The sequence below is a fragment of the Coenobita brevimanus genome, chromosome 85 (assembly GCF_032717465.1).
Source record: "Coenobita brevimanus isolate Jiangsu-jjx chromosome 85, ASM3271746v2, whole genome shotgun sequence".
Lineage (NCBI taxonomy): Eukaryota > Metazoa > Arthropoda > Malacostraca > Decapoda > Coenobitidae > Coenobita > Coenobita brevimanus.
Window position 1 is genome coordinate 7,096,004 of NC_137038.1, and position 27,670 is coordinate 7,123,673.

A 27,670-nucleotide genomic window follows, 5' to 3' on the forward strand; every position below is an offset into this window, starting at 1 on the left:
CGCCATTTCACTGCCCTGCTCCCAACTCACACCCCCCTCTCTCATATACCTCTCCACCCCATCCCTCCATCTCATCCTCGGCCTCCCACTCCCTCTTCCCCCCTCCATCTCACTCACATACACTCTCTTCGTCAGTCTCTCATCCTCCATCCTCTCCACATGGGCAAACCACCTCAGTGTGTTCCTCATAATGCTTCCTATCACATCCACATCCACACCACAACGCTCCTTTATATCCTCATTCGTCAGCCTGTCTCTCCATGTGACTCCACAGGCTCCTCTTAAATAACTCATCTCCACTGCTCTCACTCTTGACTTGTGTCCTTCCAACAACGTCCAAGCTTCATTTCCATACGTTAGAGTTGGTAGCACAATACTGTCATGTAGTAACTTTTTCACTTCCATGCTCACTTCCCTGTTTCTTATCACTGCTTTCAAAGAACCAGCAACCTTTCTTCCCTGCTGTACCCTTTCAAGAACTTCACCCTCCAAACCTCCATCCTTACTCATCACACTACCCAAGTACATAAATGTACTCACATTTTCCAATTCTTCACAATCCAACCTCGCTGTACATTCACTGACTTCACCTCTCTCAAAGACCATCATTTTACTCTTCCCTACATTCACCTTTAAATTCCGTTTCTTACACACTCTTCCAAACTCATCCACCAAGCCTTGCAGCTCCCCTTCGTCTTCACTCAACAACACAGTATCATCTGCAAACAACAGTACAGGGAGTTTCCAAACACTATCCTCTCTCACCAGGGCCACTCCAACATCCACTACCCTACAGAATATAATAAACCATTGTATCTATCTATCTATCTATTGCCAGACGCCTCAATTCCGTTTGGGGTGGCCACAAACAAATCGCCTCCAAGTCCCCGTCCCCCGCCATTTCACTGCCCTGCTCCCAACTCACACCCCCCTCTCTCATATACCTCTCCACCCCATCCCTCCATCTCATCCTCGGCCTCCCCCTCCCTCTTCCCCCCTCCACATCACTCACATACACTCTCTTCGTCAGTCTTTCACCCTCCATCCTCTCCACATGGCCATGTGTATGCTGGGTGGTAACCATATAACCAATCCATACGTGCTCCCTGCATGTCAACAAGTGGGTTGGTGAAGGGTTAGTCCCCCTCCCCATAAAACAAATAAATCAAAGTCAAATGGCAACCTCTTACATGATTACAGCGTCTGGTGATAGATAGATAGATAGACTTACGTTTTGTTGATTACGAAAGGGCTTTCAACTCAGTGGAGCACATAGCAATTATAAATTCACTCAGAGAACAAAGAGTGAATGAGAACATTGTAAAACTGCTCGAAAACATATGAAAAGAGGGAACTGCTACAGTTAAATTACATGTGGTCTCGGAAAAAACTGAGATTGAGAGGGGCTTGCATCAGGGAGATACAATATCACCAAAATTATTTACGGTATGCCTGGAAAGTATTTTCAGAAAGCATGACTGGGAAAACAAAGAAGTGAATATAGATGGAGAAAAGCTAAACCATTTAAGATTTGCAGATGACACTGTCCTAATCTCAGAAACAGCAGTGACACTGCAGGAAATGTTAAATGACCTGAACAGAGAAAGTCTTAAAGCTGGGCTAAAGATGAAGTGGAGTAAAACTAAAGTAATGTTTACTCCACAAACAACAAAAAGCGTCATCAGAATAAGTGAAGACATTCTTGAAATATTTGATGAGTACAATTACTTGGGGCAAATACTAAAAATAACGAGAGAGCATGATAGCGAAATAAAAAGACACATTACAATTGAATGTAAAACTTTCGGTAAACATAAAGACATTGCCAGTTTGCATGAATCGAAAAGTATATAACGAATGTATAATTCCAGCTATGACGTATGACTGTGAGACCTGGAAACTGACAAAATCGATGGAAAATAAATTAATCTGTTCTCAGACAGCAATGGAAAGGTCAATGTTGGGAATATTTTTAAGAGACAGGAAAAGATCAACTTGGGTGAGAGAGCAGACTAAAGTCAAAGATATTATAGAAGTTACAAAAGAACAGAAATGGAGGTGGGCAGGCCATGTAGCAGAGTAAGGGATAACCGATGGAGGAAGAAGCTGACTGATTGGACACCAAGAGATAGCAGAAAAAAAACAGACAGGAGGTGGAGAGATGAGATAGGGAAAATTGTAGGGAAAACATGGCACAGATTGGCTTAGTCAAGGAATCTGTGCAGAAGATTGGGGGAGGCCTTTGCTCAGACGTGGATTTGTAATGGCTGCTGCTGCTGCTGCTGATGATGATTTCATATATATATATATATATATATATATACACTAGAGAGAGAGAGAGAGAGAGAGAGAGAGAGAGAGAGTAATAACTCCAACATCCGATGTGATAGAGCCAAAGGCTTTGTTCAGATACTGGGAAAATGCCTCCTGGACAGGCACTTATGGACCTAGCCCAGCCTAACTCAGAAAACCACCTACACCCTAACGGACATGCATAGCACCTATTTAAGACCCCATTCACACAAATAAGGGACAGAAAGCAAGAAATAAATGAAAAGGAACCAGAGAATGAGGAATTAGAAGTATGGAAAATATTTAGCAGTGTACAGGGTACTTACAACATGTCCATGGCCATTACAAAGATTAACCTGCCTCCTCTAAGGCTCTGGCAGTGGAGAAAATGCTCTTGAAGCATGTACAGTAATCCAGTGTTGTGCTGCAATTAATCCTTTGCACTGTGAATTATAATTATTTAACACTGCACATTCTGTTCTTACTTGTGCCATGCCAGTTGCAACCGCCAGTTTACACTCTGCACTTAATCCTTTGCACTCTGAATTCTAATTTCTTATCCGAATTCTAATTTCTTAACACTGCACAATATTGTAAATTCCCATGTGGCCTGGTGGCAAGGTATTGCAGTATATTCACTGTTTATTCACAAAAACGAGCATGTGCGGCATCCACTGTGATAAGCGTCTAGTCACGATGTAGTTAGGTGGTAACTGGGGAGGGGAGGAAGCAAGGGGCCGCGTGTAAACACAGCCGTTTGGCACAGAAACACCAAGTTAAAAGTACGGTTGAAAAAAATGTTGGATTTTTTATTCCCCTTCTTTTTTATGCTTTTTGGCCATTTTTGGGTTCCGAAAGCCCATGCCCAAAACGTCCGGACATTGGGGAGTCTGGTTACAGGGCGTCCAGATATTAAAGGGATTACTCTATGTACGAATATATATATATATATACAATGGAAGCTCGATTATCCAGCTTTCGGTATATCCGGGCCGTGACCGAATGGTTCAGTGGTACAGTAGTAATCCCTCTAATATCCAAACATCCAATATTCGAACATCCCCACTAACTGGACATGATCGTCCCGGGATAATAAAAAATAAAAAATAAAAAAAAAATAAAAATAAAAATAAATCTCGCCCGTAATTTGAACTTGCCGCGCATGACGCAGGACAGCTTTGTTGTGGCGCGTCATTCCTCCGACGTCCGATAGAGCACCGCTGCATCCTCCCCACTTTCCGCCTGTCTCTCGCCGCGAGTGCACGCTCGTTGTTATGGCTGCCCACGTGCTCGCTTTTGTGGTGGTGCCTTACCTGCTGCAGGCACTCCTGCTGCTCTCGGGCCTCCTATTAGTGTGTGATGATGGCCCCGCCACCTGAGAAGAGGAAGAGAGTGGTGTTGACTCTGGAGAAGAAACGGCAGATATTGGAGAAAGTAGATGCAGGATGGTCTTCTTCCCGCATCCTCCGCAAGTTCAACCTGGCCCGATCTACTTTGTTCGATATCAAGAGATCCCAAGACAAACTCATGCAGTACACGGCTGACTTCTCGTCGAGAAGCAAACGCAACGTGGAGAGGATGGTGATGTTTACTCCCAAGTTTGCTGAAATTGACCGCTCCACATTGATTTGGTATCGACAGCAACGTGCTGCTGGTGTGATGGTACGTGGAATGGAGCTGAAGGCTGCTGCTGAGAAGTTCGCCAGGCTTCACGACGCCCTAGACTTCAAGGCATCCGAGGGTTGGCTCTTCGCGTTCAAGTTACGGCATGGCCTTACCAACCGTAAAGCTCATGGTGAAGCTTTGGACGCTAATGAGGATGGAGTTGATGAGTTTCGGCACAAGGTGTAGGGCTTGATCGACAGGGAGGGCCTCACTCTCGGTCAAGTGTACAATGCTGACTAAACTGGTTTATTCTATTGCTCTTTGCCAACGAACACTCTAGGAGAAGCGTGTACCTGGCCACAAGCTCTCCAAGGAATGATTATCTGCTTTGCGTTGTGCCAATGCTAACGGCATGCACTGGCTTAAGCCCGTTATTGTTGGCCGTGCAAAGCAGCCTCGGTGTCTTCGTGGGGTGATGGATGTTCTTCCTGTCGTCTGGTACCATTCTTTGAAGGCATGGTTTACAGCCCAGATCTTCAAAGACTGGTTCCACCACCACTTCGTCAAGGAGGTCATCAATTACCAGACGAAGACACTGGGAATCCTGCGCGACCAGGTAAAGGCCCTCCTTCTCCTCGACAATGCACCTGCCCACCCGTGCGACAAGGACTTGGTGGCTGAGAATGGCCGGATTAGGTGCATGTTTCTGCCACCTAATACGACTGCTCTCATCCAACCAATGGACCAAGGAGTGATCGTGGCAACAAAGCGCCTATACCGCCGGAAGTTCCTGGATGAGGTGATCGTTGTTCTCAAGGACGAGGACGAGCGCAGGAAGGGACGGGACACACGAGCCCAACGGACTTTGGAAAACCTTCGCCGCTACAACATCAAGTCTGCAATCTACAACTGGGCCAGTGCATGGAAGAAAGTCCCTGTCAAGACTCTAGAAAATGGTTGGTCTCGTCTGCTTCTCGTAACAGATGTGGAGTACGATTTTCTAGGGTTTGACGAGGATGACTTCCATGCACGGCTACATACGCATGGCGATGATGTTGATGTGGACGATGTGCGTGATTGGTTGGATGACGACGAGGGCGATCCTGGGTATCAGACATTGTCTGATATCAAGATTGCGTCTTCAGTTGCAGGTGTCAGTACCCAGCTTGAAGATTCCGACGAGGAAGGCGACGATGATGCGGACTCCTCTCAGCATGACACTACTCCAGCCATCCCCAAGCTGAGCGCACTCCGGGAACACCTAGAGTTCGTTCTTGACTACCTGGAACACTCGGACTGAGACAGGAAGATGGGGCCCTTGGGACTTGTGGAGGAAGTGCATGCTTTCAGGCAGAGCATCATCAATCATCAGAATCGTCGGTCCTTGCGTCAATCAACGATTGAGTTTTTTCAGGCCCGTGACCCCTGCTGTGCCCAGCCCTGGCTCCACTCCGTTGCCTCCCCAAGACAGGCCCTCATGCTCCGTGCCACAGCCCAGCACACGCACCCCTAGGTCACCTGCCAGTGATACTCTCGGACTCTGACAGTGATTAAACAGCAAGAACTTCTCCACTAGACCACACGGGAATTTACAGTGTTGTGCAGTGAAAAAAACAGTGTGTTGTGTTAAGGATTTACAGTTGTGAGTGAAAAGACTAATTTGGAAAAAAATTTAACGTAAATAGACTTGTTCGTTTTTGCTTTAGAAAATTATTAGAAGAACGGGAAAAGTTAAAGTGCAGAGTGCAACACTTAGTAAGTTACAATGGTGGATTAGTTAGACAAGAGTGCGCACTGTGAAGAGAACAGACTTCTGAGTGCGATTGACTAAGTTCAGTGCAAGACTTCATGAACAGTGTACTGGAAGTGCTTCAGGAAATCCTTCTTACTGTCAGAGTCCGAGAGGAGGCGGTTATTCATCGAGATGGCCATGGACTTGCTGTAAGTAGGCAGAATGTTTCATACTCTACTTTTTTCCATACTATACTTACCTCAAACACCTCATTTCACTCTTTAATGTCCTTTATTGGTGTGAATAGGGTGTTAGGAGCTATGCATGTGCAGTAGGAAGGTGTTTTTCTGAGTTAGGCTAGGTTAGGGTCCATAAGTACCAGTCCAGGAGCCAGTAACCAGAATGTTTAATATTGTATGAACCTACCTCTAAACCCTCATTTTATGCTTCTTTTGCATTTATTTCAGTCATTTATGTGTCTTATTGGTGTGATTTGGGTCTTAAATAGGTGTTACGCATCCAGAGGGAGTTGTATAGGTGTTTCTCTGAGTTAGGGTCCATAAGTACAAGTCCATAAGCTGGGGCCCAATATCCGGACAGGACCAGTATTCGGACCTGCCTATGGCCCTATTACATCGGATATTGGAGGGATTACTTTAGAATTATCCGCACGATAGCTCCGGTTTAAAAATTAAGCATCCAGTTGCTTGGGAGCGAGGCATGGGTAAACCAGAGAGAATCTGCTCACCCTGCCCCCATCCACACATCCTGCTCACAACTCGATCACAAGGGTGGTAGGGTGGAGTTTGGTGAGGCAACTGATATACCTGACCTAGCCTAACCTTGCTTAACTACTTAATAATTTAACCTAACCTGACCTAACCTGGGCTCCAGTTGGGAAATTGGGAAACTAAATCCACTTTTGTGTACAGAGAGTCTTCCATTATGCCCGAAACAATCGTAGGTACGGCTTAAAGAACGTGATAATAAAAGAGAAAATCTTTCAGCAAGAAGAGGTAATTTACTACCCTCAAAATAGAAAAACACAGAAAACAAACTGGAGGAATATGAAGTGAATTGGTGAAGTCTTTAGGCTGTATGCTTAGAGGAAAAGTAATGAGTTTCCCAATTTTAGGGAATGAAATGGAACAAGAATGTCTGCTAATCAGAAAAAAAAAAAAAAAAAATTACTCATCTCATGTGTTCTCATAGGTTAGCATTCAGTTCTGCATTCTTCGTTAGATATCGCACTTCCCAACACATTTCGGACCAACAGAGCATAATTATGTCTTCATCTTACATTTACTGCTCATTCTTCTGTTCATGCTTAAGAGTACTTTATGTGTGAAAGAGAGTATTAATACATACAATAATGCATTCCATTAACCCCATCATAGCTGCCAGCCTCGAACAATGCTTTACTGTACTGGTGTCAGGGATGTTGGGTTAGGGAGTGCTATAAAAAACTGCGAACAATTATGGGAAGGGAACGAAGGTCACTGGTATGTTTACACGACCCTCCTCTACCATCTCAAACAGTCAGGCGGCCTGCCACTTCATCTCAAATGTTTTCGCCGATATGTTTAAATGCTAATGTAACATGCACCCTAATTATGAGTAAATTTCTTCCATTATGCCAGAAATAGTCGTAGGTGAGGCTTATACGTTATGATAATAAGAGAGGAAATCTTTCAGTGAAAGGTAATTTACCACCCACATAATAGGCAGAAAAATACAGAAAACAAACTAGAGCCATATGAACTGAATTGATAAGGTTATTAAGCTGTATACTTGGACAAAAATTTATGAGTTTCACAATTATAGGGGACGTAATGGAACAAAAATGTTTACTAATAAGAAAAAATACTTTCATCTCACGTGTTCTCGTAAGGTGGCATTCAGTTCCACAGTCTTTGTTCAATGTCGCTTCCCAACACATTTCGGACCGACAGAGCATACAGTTATTTCTGCTCCTTACAGTTAAGTGTATATCTATTGCACATTCTTTTGTTCGTTCGTGTATGTGTGAAAGAGAGAGTATTGATACAAACAATAATGTATTCCATTAACCCCTTCATGCTTGCCAGCCTTGAACAATGCTTTATCGTACCGGTGTCAGTGACGTTGATTTAGGGAGAGCCATAAAGACTGTGAACAATTATGGGAAGGGAACAAAGGTCACTGGTATGTTTACACGACCCTACTCTACCATCCCAAACAGCCAGGCGGTCCTTTCATCCCAGATGTTTTCGCTGATATGTTTAAATGCTAAAGTAACATGCACTCTAATTTTGTTTAAATGCTAATGTAACAAGCCCCCTAATTTTATTAATTCTTCCATGAATCACAGCAAATCACAAGATGGGTTTAGGGATAAGGGGAAAAAGCCAGGTGTACCAGACAAGTCTTGTCACATCTATAAGAAAAAGAAACTGACTTTATAACTTTGAAAAAATGGTTCCAAGGTCTGCCATGGGAACACAAAAATTTCTTAACTCACGAACACTGAGGGGGGGTAAACACTAAACATACGCTTTGCTGTAAGCAGTAAAAGCACCTTACCAAATCAGTTCATCCTGATAGTCTGTTATATTTTTCTGATTACTTCTGGGTTGGTAAATAAACATTTCTTGTTAAATCTGTTTCCCCGCTGTTTTTAGCTGGTCTGGTGTGACGACTCTTTGATTTGTTAACGTAATGGCAGAAGACACTGTTCTAATCTGGTTAAACCTGACCTAACCTAGCTTAACTGCATCTAATAATGTAACCTAACCTAATCTTCAGTTGGGAAGTTGGGAAACGAAGTCCACATTTGAGTACAATGAGTTTCATCCATTGTGCTGGAAACAATCATAGGTACAGCTTTAGAACGTGACGATAATAACAGGGAGGAAACCTATCAGTAAGAAAACGTAATTTACCAAACTGAATATAGTCTGAAATATACTGAAACAAGCTGGAGGAATATACATTGAACTGGAAAGGTCTTTCTGATACTTACAGTGTACATTTACCAGTAAATAAATCAGTCTTACAGTACAGTACTTGTGTTTTGTTTCTGCTGGACTATTCGGGCACCCCTTAACACCATATAGCCCGGATAATCGGGCTATATCTGTCGTTTCGTTTTGTTTTTAAAGACTCCAACATGCTTGCATGTGTCGGCCTTGGTCACCTAATGGCGGCTCTCCACGCTGCACGATCCATTGCAGCCTCCCTGTTCAGTCCCTTAATCCTAAGGTCACACTTAATGACCTCGTCCCATGTCTTTCTCGGTCTACCCCTAATAACCCCACCCCCAATAATAACTCTTCTCACCTTCCTCACCCAATTATCATCCCTCATCCTCTCCACATGTCCAAACCACCTCAATCTACCACTCCTCATCACAACACCAATACACTCCAGTCCCATCCTACCTCTCAACTCTTCCAATGTAAACCCAGCCCCTCCAGGCCTTGGACGCAGAGACGCACTGCACATCCACCTAATCATTGTCATTTCTGTACGTCTGAGCCGGCGAATATCTTCCTCCTTCACTGCCCAGGTCTCACTGCCATACAACATTTCACTCCTAACACATGCTGCATACAAAGACCCCTTAGCACGTAGGGAGAGCCCTCTCAATGTCAGGAGAGGCAAGAGCTCCCTGAACTTCTTCCAACCACTTCTCACCCTAGCCACAGACCTTGCTCCAGCCCCACCTCCAGCACACAACATGTCACCCAAATAACAAAACTCTTCCACACACTCAAGGGATTCACCAGCAAGTTCAGTCCTTTCACGTCTGACAAACTCCACCTGCTCACCCCGGCACGCCGTACACATAAAATTAGCATTATCTCGCAGTCTACCTCTGATACCACTACATCTCTTATGCACCCATTTATCACACACACCGCACAAGATGGAATTACTTCCCACGCCCTTGTGGCAAACTGCACATGGCCACTCTCCCTCGTCTTTGACAGTACCGCCACCAACCCTAGATATCATCACTTTTGTTTTATCTGCATTTACCCTTAAACCCTTTTGTCCCATACCATCTCTCTACTTCCTAAACCTTTCCTCCGCCTCCCTTTCATTCTCTGCAATCAACACCAAATCATCAGCATACAACAACTCCCACGGGAGTCCGTTTCTAAAGTCATGTGAAAGGGCTTCAAGTACCATGATAAACAACATGGGACTCAAGACTGACCCTTGATGCACACCAACATTCACAGAAAACTCATCACTCAAATCTCCATTCACTCTCACCTGGGTGTGAGCACCTACATACATGGCCATAACCACCCTAACCAGCCACTCCTCCAACCCAAGCTTTCTCATTGCCCACTTCACCACCTCTCTAGGGACTCTGTCAAAGGTCTTTTCCAAATCAACAAAAACAAAATAAAGATCCCTTCTCCTACCAATATATTTTTCCTGAAGCTGTCGAACAATGAATATGGCATCAGTGGTCCCCCTACCTGGCATAAACCCAAACTGCATCTCATCGATATTCACTCTTTCTCTAATCACACCTTCCAAAACTCTCTCCATTACCTTCATTATCTGATCTAAAAGCTATATACCTCTATATTTTCCTCTTTCCAGGGCATCACCCTTCCCTTTATACACATTTACAATTACACTCTTCAGCCAATCATCTGGGACAACACACTCATAAATAATCCTATTTATCAGGTCAGTGACTAAACTCACCCCTATATCACCTGAGGCCTTTAACATTTCGGCAGTCAACCCAGACACACCTGCTGCCTTCCCCACCCTCATCCTGCCTATTGCCTCACTCACAGTAGCAGTATCAATCAAAGGCCAAGGGCCAGACACTGGATCTGCTGGCTCCAAACCTTCCCTGTCCCAGTCAAACTCCTCATTCAACAACTGGTTATAATGCTCTCTCCATGCATCTTTAATATCCTCACTGTTTACCACTACCCTTCCTTCATCATTCTTCACACACTGCTCACCTATGATATCCCAATTATCCCTCTTCACCTGACCTGCCACCCTAAATATATTTTTCCTTTCCCCATGATTTACGTTATCAAGTAATTGTCTCTGTGACTCAGACTTTGCCCTGTATACCTCTCTTCTAGCCCTACGCTTGGCAGCCAAATATTCCTCTTTGCTACCACCCTTCTTCCATTCCCGGAAAAGCCTTCTTTTCTCCTTAATTGCAGCTTCTACACCCTCATCCCACCACCAAGTTACTTTATGTCTTGGTGGTCCTCTTGTCCAGCCACATGTTACATCAGTAACTCTCAAGAAATTGTTCTTGAGGGCTCTGTACTGTTCAATAACGCCTCTGTCTACAGCTCCCTGTTCAGCCACCACTCTCCTCAACTCGCTATAGAAGGCATCCCTTACTACTTGGTTTTTCAGCTTTCATATTTTCCTCCTAGGTACATAAGTCCTCTTTTTCATCACTTGTTCTTTAAGCACCTTATCACAAATCAATAGTCTGTGCCGCTGCACACACTCCTCACTTCCTATAACTTTAACATCCCTCACTAACCTCCTATCAGCCCTCCTATCCAGAAAATAATCTATCTGACTGCTATTTCCCCCAGACTCATACGTAATTAACCTACTGTCTCTTTTCCTAAATTATGTGTTGCACACAATCATGTCCGTTGCCTCCCAAAACTCGAGTATCCTTTCCCCTTCTGCATTCCTTAGACCATACGCACATCCCCCATGCACTCCTTCATAACCTTGTGCTGCTTCACCTACATGACCATTTAAGTCCCCTCCCAAAATCACTATCTCATCACATATATATATATATATATTTAAATAAGGGATATGTGGTCAGCGTGAGCATCCATTATCTACTCACTCAGTGTAGTGGTACCCTATTTTGGATAACTCTACACTGAGTGACAAGCCAAATGATTTTCTGTAAACCAGGAAATCATTTAATATGCTGGGTGGTAACCTTATAACCAACCAACAAGTGTTCCCTACGTATCAGCAAGTGGGTTGGCAGAGTGTTGGTGCCCCTCCCTCGAAAACAACTAACTAGAAACGAACAAGAAGCCTCAGATCATGACAGACTAACTGGTGACGACCAAATACCGGAAAAAGGGCATAGTAAGGATTGCAACATGGAATGTAAGGGGTGAGAATGATCCAGAGGAAAAGAGATTCTCTAGGTGCCTGTGAGTGCAAAAACGGACATATGTAGATTAACTGAGACTTAATGAAGGGGTGAGGGTGTGAAAGGGTGGGAGTATGGATGGGGCATATGTGCAAGAGTAGGTGAGAATGAGAGGGTGTATGCACTGTTGTATGCAAGAGGGAAGGAGAAGTTATGAGAGTATGGATCACTTGGTTCAAGAACTGTGTGGGTAAGATTGAAAGTGGGAATACAAACATGGGTGATTGTGTGTGTGTGTGTGTGTGTGTGTGTGTGTGTGTGTGTGTGTGTGTGTGTGTGTGTGTGTGTGTGTGTGTGTGTGTGTGTGTGTGTGTGTGTGTGTGTGTGTGTGTGTGTGTGTGTGTGTGTGTGTGTGTGTGTGTGTGTGTGTGTGTGTGTGTGTGTGTGTGTGTGTGTGTGTGTGTGTGTGTGTGTGTGTGTGTGTGTGTGTGTGTGTGTGTGTGTGTGTGTGTGTGTGTGTGTGTGTGTGTGTGTGTGTGTGTGTGTGTGTGTGTGTGTGTGTGTGTGTGTGTGTGTGTGTGTGTGTGTGTGTGTGTGTGTGTGTGTGTGTGTGTGTGTGTGTGTGTGTGTGTGTGTGTGTGTGTGTGTGTGTGTGTGTGTGTGTGTGTGTGTGTGTGTGTGTGTGTGTGTGTGTGTGTGTGTGTGTGTGTGTGTGTGTGTGTGTGTGTGTGTGTGTGTGTGTGTGTGTGTGTGTGTGTGTGTGTGTGTGTGTGTGTGTGTGTGTGTGTGTGTGTGTGTGTGTGTGTGTGTGTGTGTGTGTGTGTGTGTGTGTGTGTGTGTGTGTGTGTGTGTGTGTGTGTGTGTGTGTGTGTGTGTGTGTGTGTGTGTGTGTGTGTGTGTGTGTGTGTGTGTGTGTGTGTGTGTGTGTGTGTGTGTGTGTGTAGGCACCAATGCATGATCGTGCAAGGAAAGTGAAAGACAAGTCCTGGGGAAACGTGGAAACTTGCATGGAAAAGTTGGGGAATGAGTTTTTTATTTGAGATATGAATGGAAAAGTAGGGAATGTGAAGGTGGATGGAGTAGTTGGTGAGTGGGGTATGCCTGCAGAAGTGGATGAGAATGAAAGTGCTCTGGTGGACATTTTTGTGGAGGGGAGAGGGTTGGTGATTGCCAATACCCTCTTTAGACATAAAATGATCCATAGGTACACTTGGCGAGTGATGAGAAGGGTGGGAGGTGAACTGAGCGAAAGCAAGGCAATGATTTATTATGTGTGTGTGGATGACAGAATGAGAAGGTATGTAATGGATGCACAAGCATACAGAGGTTGGGGAAGTGGACTTTCTGACCACCACTTGGTGGTGGTGAAAGTCAAGGTTTAAGTACAATGGAGGAATAGGAGGAGGGAATGACAGAAGGAAGCAGTCCATACAAGGAAGGTAGAAAGGTTGCAAGAGGATTGAAAAAAGGGAAGAAAATAAGAAAGAAGTGGAGGAGTGACTGAGTAAATATGATTTGGTGCAGATGGGGGAGGTGGGAGGTGTGTGAATGATATTCAAAGAAGAAATCTGTACAGCATGTGAGGTGTGTGTGGGGTGAGGAGATAATGAAAGGGGGTGCAAGGAACAGCAAGGTGGAGTGAGGAGGTGAAGCAAGCTGTGGCACAAAAGAAGAAAGCATATAGTGAGTGGATGGCAAGCAAAGGCATGGAGGAAGTTGAGAGACAGAAGAGACAGTTATATGTAGAGAGGAAGAGAGAGGTGAAAAGATTAGTAAGTGAGAGTAAGAAGAGAGTGGATGAGGAATTTGGAAGGAATTTGAGTGAAAAGTGATGGGAATGTATGAAAATGTTCTGGAAGGAGGTAAAGTGAGTTAGACAGGGTGATAAAGAAGTTAGTACGGGAGTCAAAGATAAAAATGGCACACTGAGAGTGGAAAAGGGAGAAAAAGTGAGCAGATGGAGAGACCACTTTAAGGACCCATTAAACATAAAGAATGAAAGTAATGTGAGTGTAAGTGGCTGGGGAATGGCTGGGAAAATGAGGGTGGTGAGAAGGAAGATATCAGTAGGATGGAAGTGGTGGAAGCAATGAAGAAAGTCAAAATGGGGAAAGCCCTAGGAAAAGATGGAGTGTGTGTTGAAATCATGAAGCATGAAGGGGAGATAGAAGAAGAATGGATATGGAAGGTGTGTAGATTGGCCTGGGAGGAAGGTAGAATCCTGGAGGATTGGAAGTCAGGTATAACTATTCCCCTGGGCAAAAGAAAGGAGGAAAAAGAAATGTGTGGTATTAAGAGAGGCATTTATCTTCTTAGTGTAATAGGCAGTATATATGGTAGGATACTTATTGACAGGGTTAGGGAAATAACAAAGAAATTAGTTGGAGAACGACAGGGATGTTTTGGGAAGTGAAGAGGTTGTGTACATCAAATATTTGTCCTTAGGTCTTTTGTGGAAAAATTTCTAGAGAAGGGAAAGAAGTTGTATGCAACTTTAATGAATTTGAAGAAAGCATTTAACAGAGTGGAAAGACACGGAATATGGAAAATATTAAGAATATACAGTATGGAGTAAATGAGAAGTTGTTGAATGCCATGAAGAGTAAGTATGAGGGTGCTACAGCTGCAGGGTGTGTGGATGGTGAACAGAGTGAATTTTAGTATCTGAATGTTGGATTGAAATAGGGATGTGTAATGTCTCCATGGTAGTTCAATCTGTATATGGATGGGATTAGAAAAGAAATACAATGCACAGCAGTGGATGTTGGAGTGGTAGAGCATGTGGATGGTGAACAGAGTGAATTTTTGTATCTGAATCTTGGATTGAAACAGGGATGTATCATGTCTCCATTGCTGTTCAATTTGTATATGGATAGGATTATAAAAGAAATAGAATGTAGAGCAATGGATGTTGCAGCAGCCCTAATGAGAGAGTGCAGCATTTGGAAACTTCCTGTAGTGCTGCTTGCGGATGATACTGTATTGTTAAGTGAAGACAAGGGGAACTGCAATGCTTGGTGAACAAGTTTGGGAAAGTGTGTAAAAAACGGAATCTAAAGGTGAATGTAGGGAAGAGTAAAGTTATGGTGTTCGAGAGAAATGAAGTCACTGGATGTACTGTAGAGTGAGGCTGGATGATGTGGAAATAGAAAATATGACTGTATTTAAATACTTCGGTAGTGTGATAAGTAAGGACGGAAGTTTGGACGATGAAGTGCTTGAAAGGGTACAACAAAGAGGAAAGGTTGCTGGTTCTTTGAAAGCAGTGATAAGAAACAGGGAAGAAAGCATGAAGGTATACCAACTCTAATGTATGGAAGTAAAGCTTGGGCCTTGTTGGTTTGACACAAGTTAAGAGAGCAGTGGAAATGAGCTATTTGAGAGGAGCATGTGGAGTTGCATGGAGAGACATACTGACAAATGCGGAAGTGATGGAGCATTGTGGCGTGGATGTGGATATGATAGAAAGTGTTAGGAGAAATACACCGAGGTGGTTTGGCCATGTGGAGAGGATGGAGAGCGAGAGACTAATGAGGAAAGTGTATGTGAGTGAGGTGGAGGGGGGCAGAGGGAGGGAGAGGCCAAGGATGAGATGGAGGGATGGAGTGGAGAAGTATATGAGAGTGGGGGGGGGACAGGGCAACATGGAGATGATTTGTTTGTGGCCACACCTTATGGGATTGAGGCATCTGGCAATAGACAGATAGACAGACCCCAGGGATAAAGTACTATATCGTACATGAGTCAATCTCAGCTTGGACAATGATTCAGTATGTCTGTGATCAAGTTTTACATGTAGGCACATGTATGGCTATACTCTGTCAACTTTAATTTGGCCTAAAACTTCAGTCTCTCAATGTTATATGATGGGTTATAAGAAGTTAACAGCACTCTAGAAAGCTATTCCCAAAGCAGTGCTATGGAAAGCATGGGAAATTAGATGAAGAGAATTATATCTGCTGCTTAGTTAAGGTGGATGTACTATAGTTACCTGGTACTTATCTTGTAACTACTGTTCACTCTAATGAAGCACCTACTGGTCAGTGGAAGCCTACTACCTACTACTGGATGTAAAACTAACAGCCTATCCAATAATACCCCCTTTAGAGCAAAGTCCCAAAGTTAGTTACTGTAGTCTAGAACATATAAGGGTACAAGACTGTTACAATTTTATATGGCAGAAACCTTTGTCCATCTCTAGGACTTTAACCTGATTGCTGCTATGTACTTCATATGATGGAAAACGTGTAGCTGCTACGTACATCATATGAGCAAATTTTTTTTTTTTTTTTTAACACCTAGAGTACACAATTCTCCAGCCTCGACTGTCCCCCAGGCCGCAAAAACGGGCCTATTTTTCATCATTCATTCATTCATTGCCAGACGCCATGTATCCCAAACGGGGTGGCCAAGGGCTTAGAGTTAATTGTTTTACAGGGAGGGGCACTAATCCTCCACCAACCCCACTTGACACGTAGGGATGTTAAAAGTTTTATGCCCGATTTATAGAGCTTGAATTTACACACCTGAAAACGCAAACCCCACCCTCCTAGACCCAATAGTTACCGAGCTATGGCCCGTCAAAGTTTATAATAGTTACCCATCACGGCCCCAGCGAGAAAGAAAATACGCCGCTCGCACCTGTTTTCTTCACAAAAATACGTAAAAAAAGCACCAAAATAATTTTTTTTTGGTGTTTATTGATGTTATAAACCATTGCAATGTGCTTAGATAAAAATAAAATGGTGACAACCCCCCCCCAATAAATATGATAAATAGTAAAAATTATCCTCCCCTCCTCTCTCCTCCTGATACTCCAATCCCCTCCCTCCCCTTCCCTCCCCTCTCCTCGCCTAACTTCCCCTCCCCGCTGAGCTGTCAAATCTAGCTAGGGAAAATGGTCATGAACCAACCCATAAAAATATGATGAATAGTAAAAATTATCCTCCCCTCCCCATACCTCCAGTCCCCTGCCTCCCCTCCCCTCCTCTTTCCTCCCTTCCCTTCCCTCTACTCGCCTAATCTCCCCTCCCCCCTTTCCCCTCCCTCCTCCCCTCCCCTCCCCTCCGAGCTGTCATATCTAGCTAGTTTTCGTTTCGTTTCTTTTCGTTTTTGAAGGCTCCAACATGTTTGCATGCGTCGGCATAAAATAAAATTTCTTTTTTGAGTGGGTTTCGAATAAAGACAGTTAAAATAATTGTGGTGTGCATATCTGTAAGCAAAGACATGAATAAATTACAGGTAATGATTCAAAAACACGCACCATAAAGCGTAAAAAATACGCAATATTCGAGGCTGGGGAGATAAAGATACTGCATGCAAGGGAGTGGGGGTGAGGGTAGGGGCTGGGGTGGGGGGTTGGGGTGATGGTGGGAGGTGGTAAGGCCAGGAGGGGGAGTATGGGGATGGAGGGATGGGAGGAGACCACCACAAGACACAAGGGAAGGGCCCCAGTGGAGTACGAGGACATGGAGGGAAAAAAGGGGGGAAATACCCTCCCCCAGTCATGGGGGGATCCACTGGGGAGGGGGGGGCATGCATGAGAAGGGTGTGGGAGTGGTGGTGGTGGTGGTAAGAGTGGTGGGAGGTAGGATAGCAACAAGGTAGTAGGGTAGATGGATGTAGCGAGAGGGAGGTGGGGGGTACACCCCCCACTGCCTGGCTACAGGCCTGGGTCCCCCCTCAGGTGTGTCCAACACTTAATTCTGATTGGTTAGAAGCCATCTGTGTCACAGTTGGGGTGGAGCCAGCTGCCGCCAGTTTTTTGTGCATGTTACACGATCGGTGTTGCTCGTCCTTTTAAGAAATTGTGCAAAAAGCCCGATCGATGAGATTAGTACTTTAGGGGTTAATGGGTGCCTTTCTAATGCTGTTTGGCATCTCAAATGAGCTATTTCTGCTACCATGCATGCGTTCTGCCACCAAACATGCATCCTCAGTATTTCCCCATTACTAGTATGGATATGCACAACTTCATTACTTCACCACGGCTTAACTAAGGTAAATAATGAACTCATATATGTTTTCCCTATACTTTTCCATGCACTATTTCATATCATATGAGCAAAATTATTTTTGGGAACAATTTTTTCCAATTTTATTTGGCAATTGGGGGTAGACCAAGAAACTTAATGCAGCAGTTATCGGGTTAACAGTAGTTATGTAAGCCATGGCCCTGTCTGACCTGAGAGCTCCACCATTAATGAATGTACTAAAACAAAATCAAAACAGCAACCAACCAACCTTTGCCTCTCAGCCTTGTACGAAGCCGTCAGCTCATCAAACAGTTTGCTGTTCATTTCCATAAACGTTTTGAGCACATTGTAGACTAACGCAACAATAGTTTGATTCCAATGTTCCTGGAATAAAACAAGTACAGCAAATTAGTTCATCATCATCCATACCCTACATTCACAAGGGGTGAGAAAACACAAAACAGGCTCACTAATTTCACTAGGGATATGGATAAAAGGAGGGAGTGAGTGCAGGGTAATATCCCTGAATCCCCTTGCCCCCACTTTCCACTTGCACTATTCTTGTGCTACTGGATGCATGAGGCTGGCAGCAACACAAGTGCTAGGTCGAAGGATTGCCACAAAGGAGCAGGAGGAGAGAGGGGAACTGATAAGTTTCCACCTCCCACCTCATTAACTACTTCAGTCCAATAATGCTTTTCATATTCTCTTTATGCTACCATAAGAGTTCCTCCACCAAGTTTGAGAGGGACCTTATTAACCCCTTCACTACCTGTCCTTCATAGAATTAAATCATCTGATGTCAGTAATAACAAGGAAATATATAGTTAAACTGAGGGGGCAATCATTGTCATCATATATATTTTACGGATGTGAAACACAGTATCACTACTTTTTCCTTACACATGGCATTACTAATTACAAGAAAACAGCCAAATCAACATAAGAGGTAGCAAGACAACTGTATAGGACAGTTTTGCTGCAATATACTGGGGGAAAAAAAAAAAAAAAAAATCTATCACCTATTTTTTAAGACTTAACACAGAAACAATGCATTCGTCACATACCCCATTACAAGCAGCTGCACTACTGTATCTATCATCTAATCTTTCAATGTCCCATAATGAGAATACGGGGCTGGGACTAAGCTACATCTAGACATATACAAGTCACTAGTTCTTCACCGAAGGGGTACTATGTGAGCCATAATCTCCAACTACTCTTTAGCACTGACCCACCAGGCACCCACTTAGTTACATGGTCACAAACCAAGGTAATTAACAGCATTATGGGCTAAAAGATGCCATTTGGCTCGTCACCTGAAGGTAGCACTACACTGAGTAGATGGTTGACATCCCCCCTTACCTAGAAATTACAAAATGTGCCAGGAATCACATAGATCATGACTTCATTATTGATTTACAAACACACAACCTTTCAAAACTTACCCTCTCTAACAATGTACAGTACAGGTCTCCCTCGTTTTACGATTGGTATGCGTTCCTAGAAAGGCAATCGTAAACCGAAATATCGTAAAGTGAAATTAAGGTTTAATGGGAAAAATAGGGATGCGTTCCTGGACTCGCGTACAGGTAAGCCCTTAATTCACGCGAGGGTTAGGTTCCCAGACCCTTCGCATATGTGGTAAATTCGCGTATATGTTCTGCCCTTGTGTGCACATAATTACGCATGTCTATTAAGTATATTACATCTGAATAATACTGTTTATGCACAACATACACCTTATAAACTAGCATAAAGTATGAAAAACAACAAAAATGTAAGAAATTTAACACTGAAACCTGACAAGCACAGGCGTAGGTGGAGACACTTCAGCAGCCTGATGCACAAGCCCTCACTGCCTCCCATATGCTACATTCTGCCTTCTTTATTGTATGAACAGTTGACTCATTCACCCCAAACATGCGGTTCCAAGACAATTCACAGGTTCCAAGACAATTCACAGGCGTAGGTGGAGACACTTTAGCAGTCCGGAGCACTAGCCCTCACTGTCTCCCGTATGCTACGTTCTCTTTCTTTATTGTATGAACAGTTGACTCACCCCAAACATAAGGTTCTGAGACATTTCACCATCAAGTCAATTCTCTGTCAAAACATGGACAATTCCCCATCATTCAATTAATATACTTATTATTGATTAATTAATACTTTAATAACTAATTTTCAGGGGGATTTTATAACTCATATAAGTAAAAAACTAATGTACTGTACTTGCTAAATAAACTGGTATGTAAATAAATGACGGGGAATTGTCCTGACGGAGAATTGTCACCGACATTCCTCCCTGAAGTTTGTCCAACACTTTAACTTTTTCTGTCAGCAACATCACTTTACTAGTCCGTTTTGATGTGTTACCACATGCATCACTAGCATTATGCTTAGGCCCCATGTTGGCAGACAAGGCAAGCAATCACTGGAAGGCAGAAAAATAAGCCACAAATAACGATTGGCCATTCATGCATGGTTCGACCGTCGGATTCAAACTGACTGTGGTGCCTGGTAGACCGACCTCCCACACACACATACACACACACACACACATATGTATGCACACGGGCAGCAGGTAGGCATTTTTATATTTTATTTATTTCTCTTGTATATTAAAAGTATTTATTTGAATACTATAATTTTATGTTTTAATTACTGTACGAAAAATTCGTGGATAACCGAAATCGCGTGAAAAATGTTCGCGTGAATTAAGGGCTTACCTGTATAAGGAACTCAAGACCCATACAAGTGATCTAATATGCAATAATAATGATGATGTTTTATGTATTGTAGTGCATCTGAATCACATATGTATGTACATTTGCAAACATAAAGACATGAAATAGCAAAAACAACATGAAATACAGCTGTAAAGTACTGTACTGTTATGTACCCTCCTACTGTACTGTAGTTCCATCCACCCTTAGTCAGTCCCCCCTGAGACCGGAGGACGTAATGCCTTAATGTCTCCTCCGAGACTAGGAGACATCCTGGGCCAAAGCTCATCACTTGTCAACACAAAAGGTGGAGAGGGAGGAAGCAGGGGTGGTGGAGGTTTGGATGGCAGGGGTGGATGACTCAGGAGAATGAGAGGTGGTGGAGTTTTGGGTGGCAGGGCTGGATGACTCAGTGGTAGCAGAGGCAGATGGACTAGCAGTGGGTTTGAAGAAGCTGGAAATTGTTGTTTGCTTTGCCAGCCTCCTCACAACTCTTAGCTGATCTGCCTGTGAGAGCGGGATTTCCACATGCCCAATCGTCAAATGAACACTTGGTACTAAAAAAGAACGATTGTAAATGCGAAATATCGTAAAACGATACAGCGTAAAACGAGGGAGACCTGTATACTCCTTTCACTTTACCTTGGCCTAAAACTGCAATCTTTCCACAACTTGCATGTCGAGTGTTAACAACAAATTAACACAAGACTGCGATGCTAGCCACAAAAATGCTACAAAATGGACACAGAGCCATAGCATTGTCTTTTTCTGCTACTATAGTCGCGGCGCACAACTCTGAGGTTGTCATTATCATATTCTGGCAACCTACCATTCAAAAGTGTGTCCGAATTCGTATCATATTACACACGAATCATATTATTATGCACGAATATATTATACGCAAATATATTATACACGAATCACATGCGCCTCATATTACACACAAAATCAGACGCACTTTTGAATGGTAAGTTGCCAGAGCACGATAATAACAACCTCAGAGTCGCACACTGCAACTATACGCACTGTGAAATATGTTGCAAGGATGAAAATATCAGGGTCAGATCCAGCACTTTGGACAATGGGGTGTGTAGTTCTTAGCAGAACTGCCAATTAAATTGTTAACATCAAATTGAACTGCATTTTGCTTGCTTCAGTCAAGAGTACAAAAACAGATGCAAGTGTAATTAGAAGCAGCAAGATATTTATTGCATATATTTTGGTAAATAACAATGGTCTTTTAGAATATGCAATAATCTGTCTGCCAAAAACTGGGGGAGCGTATGCCTTACCCAAATCCGTGCCTGAATATGGTCAAAGTTACGGTGAACGAACTATAGTTACCATAACCGACTCAACTCTCTCTGCTAACTACACCAACCTTGCTAATTCTGTAGAGGGCTGGGAACATAATGGGAAGGATGACATTGGAGTTTTCTTCTATTAGACTCATGATGTACTCATTGTTCCAGAAGTATAGTGCTCTCTCTGCAACCTGTAACATTACAATATTAATCACCATCATGACCATTTGCATTAGACTCATGATGTATTCATTGTTCCAGAAGTACAGTGCTCTCTCTGCAACCTGTAACATTACAATATTAATCATCATCATGACCATTAGCATTAGACTTATGATATGTTCAATGTTCCAGAAGTACAGTGCTTTCTCTGCAACCTGTAACATTACAATATTAATCATCATCATGACCATTAGCATTAGACTCATGATATGTTCAATGTTCCAGAAGTACAGTGCTTTCTCTGCAACCTGTAACATTACAATATTAATCATCATCATGACCATTAGCATCGTTATCATTCTAAATTTGATTCCCACCAAGACAAGCACAAACCTGATCCACACATCCCCAAACAATTGCAAAAAGCATCACCATCAACATCTCCATCCCATACTTAAATTCCCACTTCATCATCATCATCATCTGGACCTCCTTTCCCACTCTAGGGCAGGGTGGGGAGTAGCAATATCCAGACAGCTAAGTTTGCCAAATTCAATGGGCCACACTTCAATTCACTCATCATTCAAGCCCACGGAAACTTGACTCCATCAGATAGGCCAAAAAAACTTTCACCACGTTCTGTAGCTTCACATATACCTATCTGATAAATTAAGAAATACAAACACAGTATTCGATCCACACATTCCCTACCAGGTGGAAGTCCACTTCATTTATATTACTCACCAGACATTCTGATGTTTTCCCTACCATCTGTATAATTCTATAAAATTTCACACAACACAGCAGCATTTTTCAAAAAAATTTCCACACGTTGGTCTCCTTACATTAAGATAATCATCATTATCATCATCATTATTTCAGCCCTAAATTCAATCTATGACTTGGGGTGAGGCAGCATCCAAACTTATGGAGGGAGGAGTAAGATCAACAACACAATGGGTCACAGAAGAATTCACGCATCATCTCCAGTCTTCAAAATCGTGGCTCAATCTCTCAACAAAAAAATAATCCACATATCATTTTCCCTCCCTTCAGATGCAACTCCTATATACTTAACCATGTCATGTTCATTTCCATATATATCATATTGCATTGTTTATAAAGGCTCTAACATGTCTGCATGCGCTGGCCTTGATCACCTAAGGACAGCTATCCATGTTGCTTGATCTCTGGCATTCATGACCCTTATCCTTGAAATAACACTTAATGACCTCATCCCACATCCACACTTCTCACTTTCTGCACCCAAACGTTGTCCTCCAGCCTCTCAACAGACCCAAACTATCTCGATCTATTCCTCCTCATCACAACACCAATACATTCAAGTCCTGCTCTTCCTCTCAACTCTTCAATCATAATCCTCACCCCCCTAAGCCTCACAGTCAAGGACACATTACACATGGACCCAAGGCTAGGCTACTTATTCCAAATATTTCAGCTCACCCTAAAATGGCATTATGTGAATTGGAACCCTAACCTTTCTATGGATGTAAAATCATATGGCACACATTCAGATGAAGCATCTTAACCCACCTAGATCACCCTTGCCATTAATGTTCCTCATACTCACCTGGAAGTGGGGACTGGACACACACTTTGCTATCTGCTTAAACAGGGGCTCCTGGATTTTGACAAACTGAGAGGGCTCTATTACATCAAGTATTTCTTCAATCTCCCCTAAAAACATCACCTGAAATGAAAGAAAAAATGGTAATAAGCTTTTTTTAAAATCTAAGATTCAGAAACATGGAAAAAGATAGTATGAATATGGGAGAGCTATCGAAAGCATGCCCAGTGAAATGGACTAAATAAATGTCAATATTCAATGGGTACAACATACAGCATGTCCACCACTGGTACATTTAATTCTTAAACCCGAGGCACATGACATACAGCACACTTTCCCCTCATCAGGCAAGAATGAAACTGTTGCTAGTAATTAACATGGCTATAACAAGGTAAAAGGATGGCTATTTTTTGCAAGATGTGAAGTAGCCAAGAATGACCAGGTTCCAACATACAGCTACTGTACTCTCTCTCTGGCAGTATTATCCTTGTCTACTACTACTGTGACTAGGTTAAAGTTTTAGCATTAAAGATGGACCAACTTACATGGACCATTAGGTCTGTGTGGTCTGTGTATCTATGCAATGATATGTAATGCTCTCTCTCTCCCTATCCCTCTCCCTCTCTCTCCAAATAGGGGTGAGATAAATGCACGTCCTTCCATAATGGTAGCTGGGAGTAGACTGAGTTGGGTCTGGGTAGTGTACAGGAGGGTTGTAACTGATGATTTGACCATCAGACTGTCACTCACCCACTCTCAGGGAAAATCACCAACATCCAGTGACATGGTCAGCCACTCTGTTCTGAACATGTAACCCATAATGCAAGGGTCAAGACCGATACAATGCACTCTAGCACTTATCTCAATACATCACTAACTTTAAAATAACTTTGATACTTATATGCAGCCTTGCTCATAGCTTACTGTATTAATATTTGAGAAGTTTGTGGTACATGGGAGCACTGACCATCCACTCACTCAATGCAGTGCTGCTTTGGGTGTCTGCCCTTTCCTCTCTTCCTTCCTTTCTCTTGTCTTTCTTTCCTTTACTCTTTCCTCTTCCTTCTGCCTAAAGGCAACTTTACACTCCCCCTTCTGTCTCTTTCCTTCATTCTTTCCTCTTCATTCTGCGTATGGGTGACTCTACACTGAGTGACAAGCCAAATTGGTCCTGTACACCAAGAAACCATTTCCTACGCTGGGTGGTAACCATATAACCAAATTATGGCACCTAATGGTTTAGTGGGTAATTAAGGCGCTCCAATTGGATTGAGTCTGTTTGGTTCATATCCAAGGGCTGGTTGGGGTTGATTGCTCACATTATGCCACTAAGGGATGAGTGAGCCTGGTCACTCTCATCTTAAATGTCAGGACCAACTTGCCTAACCCCGGGCTCCTACGCTCCTCACGGGGACACACAGGATTGGATGACATATGGATGGATATTTGAGGAGTTAACCATGACCCTCTTTCACAGCAATTTTAACTGAAAACAGTAAATTTTAGGAACACCTCTACTGTGGCAAGTGAGAAGTTACTGTACATGATGTTGCAGGGAACATAACTCTGAATGAACAGAGTGGCAATTTGAAAATAATATATACTGTGACTTGAAAAAAGATAATGAAACACTACAGAAATTCAGGAACTCATTTACGATGACTCAATGAAACCTCATTCAAGTCACTCTAACACATGTCATCAAAACCCTCCCACCATTTTCAAGCTACACTTGTTCATGCACTATTACAATTTATACCTCTGCTTCCTTCTCAGTCCTAAATAATAATAATAATAATAATAATAATAATAATAATAATAATAATAATACAGTAATAATAATCCATCCGTCATCCAATCCTATGTTGCCCTATGAGAAGTGTAGGAGCCCAGGGCTTAGCAAGTTGGTCCGGACATTTAAGATAAGAGTGACCAGCCTCACACATCCCTGAGTGGCATTATGGCAGCAATAAACCCCAACCATCCCTTGGATATAATCCTACACACGCTCAATCCATTCGCAGTGCCTTAATTACCCACTACACCACCAGACGCCATAATAATATTTGGTTATATGGTTACCACTCAACGTAGTAAATGGTTTCCTGGTGTACAGGAAACCATTTGGCTTGTCACTCAGTGTAGAGTCACCCATAAGCAGAAGGAAGAGGAAAGAAAGAAAGGCAGAAGAGGCTGTGTAAAGTCATCCATAGGCAAAAGGAAGAGAAAAGAATGAAGGAAAGAAAGACAGAAGAGGAAGGAAGAAAGAGAGGAAAGGGCAGACACCCAAAGCAGCACTACACTGAGTGAGTGGATGGTGAGCACCCCCACCTACCAACAAATAACCTTCTAGCTATAAACCTTTTTGTGGGTTCCACACATACAGTTCTGAAAACATAAAAGTTTTCTTCAACAGCACCTAGTGAAATGAGGTCCACATCTTTCCACTTATCACTCAAACCTTCAAACCTCTTGACTGCACCACACAAGCAGACCATCCACACACTTCTTCTCTGATAGGCATCACAAATGCCTGGGAGGTAGAGTTATTCCACATTTCCACTATATCAGGCCACTCTTGCATAACTTTTCTACCCACTTCCCGGGCCGGGAGTGAGTTTCCAATGAAATACTAGTGCACGTCTGGTGTGTTCACCAAATTGTTGTGCCACGTATCTGAGCCATGAAATACTGCTAAGAAAATTACGTGCCGCCGCGTCATAGGTCTGGAATCGGTTGGCCAACAAATGATGCATCGGAGCGTCATCGACCCAGAAAAAGGGTAGTCACATGCCTCTCCTTATGTAATTCATTCATCCATTTCTATTTTTGTCAATTTTCTGTTTCCTTATTTATACAGCACTTCCCAAACATCTACACATATGTCATGCTTTCCCGTAAGGATGCTCCAAGCTGAGTGTCATACATGGAATAACTGATCGTTTTCTAAGGGCTGAAAGCTTATTCAAGCATCAGAGCAGGTTTATTTTCCCAAACCTGGTGGAATATGCATGAGGGCAAAAATCCAAAAATCTATTAACCCTATCAGGTTTCTGGGCTGGACAGATTGTCTGTGCTAGAGTCAGCTGCTCTTACACTGACCCACAACTTCGCACTGCGATATTTTTCTTTGATCACTCGTGTAAATACATTTTTCATAACAGAATGTTGGTTTTGGGGTCATTTTAAAATTAATGGTTGTACTTTATCATAGTAAGTATGTTCAAAATGGGAAAACAAATAAAATAAGAAGTCTAAATGATGAGTTGAAGTTAAGCGAAAACCAAGAATTTTATACTTCTCTGTATAAAAATATTTAGAAAAAAATAAAAATGATATATAAATATGATTTAAACCATGCAAAACTACAACAAATTGCCTTTACAGTGCTATATAGATCATGCTTATTTATGCATTTTCTTGTGAGGTAGAGCAAAAGAAAAAAGAGGCAAATTTTTTTTTGATTCTCAGCCGCATATTCACTTCACAATCTTTTCCTTTGATCAGTCAGTGTAAATACATCTTTTATGATTGAATGCTGGTTGTGGTGTTATTTTAAAGCTGCATAGTTGTAGTTTATCACAGTATATTCAAAAAAGGAAAAGAAAAAAAGTCAAAATGGCAAGGTGAAATTAGGTGAAAAGCAAAAATTTTATACCATGCTGTAGTAAAATACTCAGCAATAAAAATTTAATATACCATGCTGTAGTAAAATACTCAGCAATAAAAATTTAATAAAGACATATAAATCTGGTTTAAACCACACAAAACTAGAATAAATTACCTTTACAGTGCTATACAGATTATGGTTATTTATGCATTTTATTGCACGGTAAAGAGAAATGAAAAAGAGGCACAATTATATTATGATTCTCGGCTGCATATTCTCTTTCTTTGATTGTTCTGGGTAGATACACTTTTCACTACAGAATGCTTGATGTGGTGTTATTTTGAAGCTGAATAGTTATAGTTTTCAGCTGAATGTTCAAAAAAGGAAAGCAAAGAAAATAAAACGTCAAAATGACATATAGGTGAGAGGCAATTACGTGACCTCCAACTGTCACGACAGCTCCAGCACAAATGCCTTTATTCCCTCCCCTGAGACAAAGCCATGAGTCATCCCATACGCTCACTGCCTGCCACGCACAAAGCAACCATCCCACAACATCATGCGCGA

General features: G+C 42.6%; 1 protein-coding gene across 1 annotated transcript in view; it reads right to left on the reverse strand.

Annotated features, from left to right (window-relative positions):
- The window catches only part of wdb (serine/threonine-protein phosphatase regulatory subunit widerborst), a 138,374-nt gene that overhangs the window by 9,750 nt on the left and 100,954 nt on the right, over positions 1-27,670 (reverse strand). Inside the window, exons 8-10 of the mRNA XM_080280528.1 lie at positions 23,497-23,616; positions 21,821-21,934; positions 17,982-18,097 (exon numbers count right to left, since the gene is read on the reverse strand). Coding sequence (XP_080136654.1) covers positions 17,982-18,097; positions 21,821-21,934; positions 23,497-23,616 — 350 coding nt within the window. The remainder of the gene's footprint in view (positions 1-17,981; positions 18,098-21,820; positions 21,935-23,496; positions 23,617-27,670) is intronic.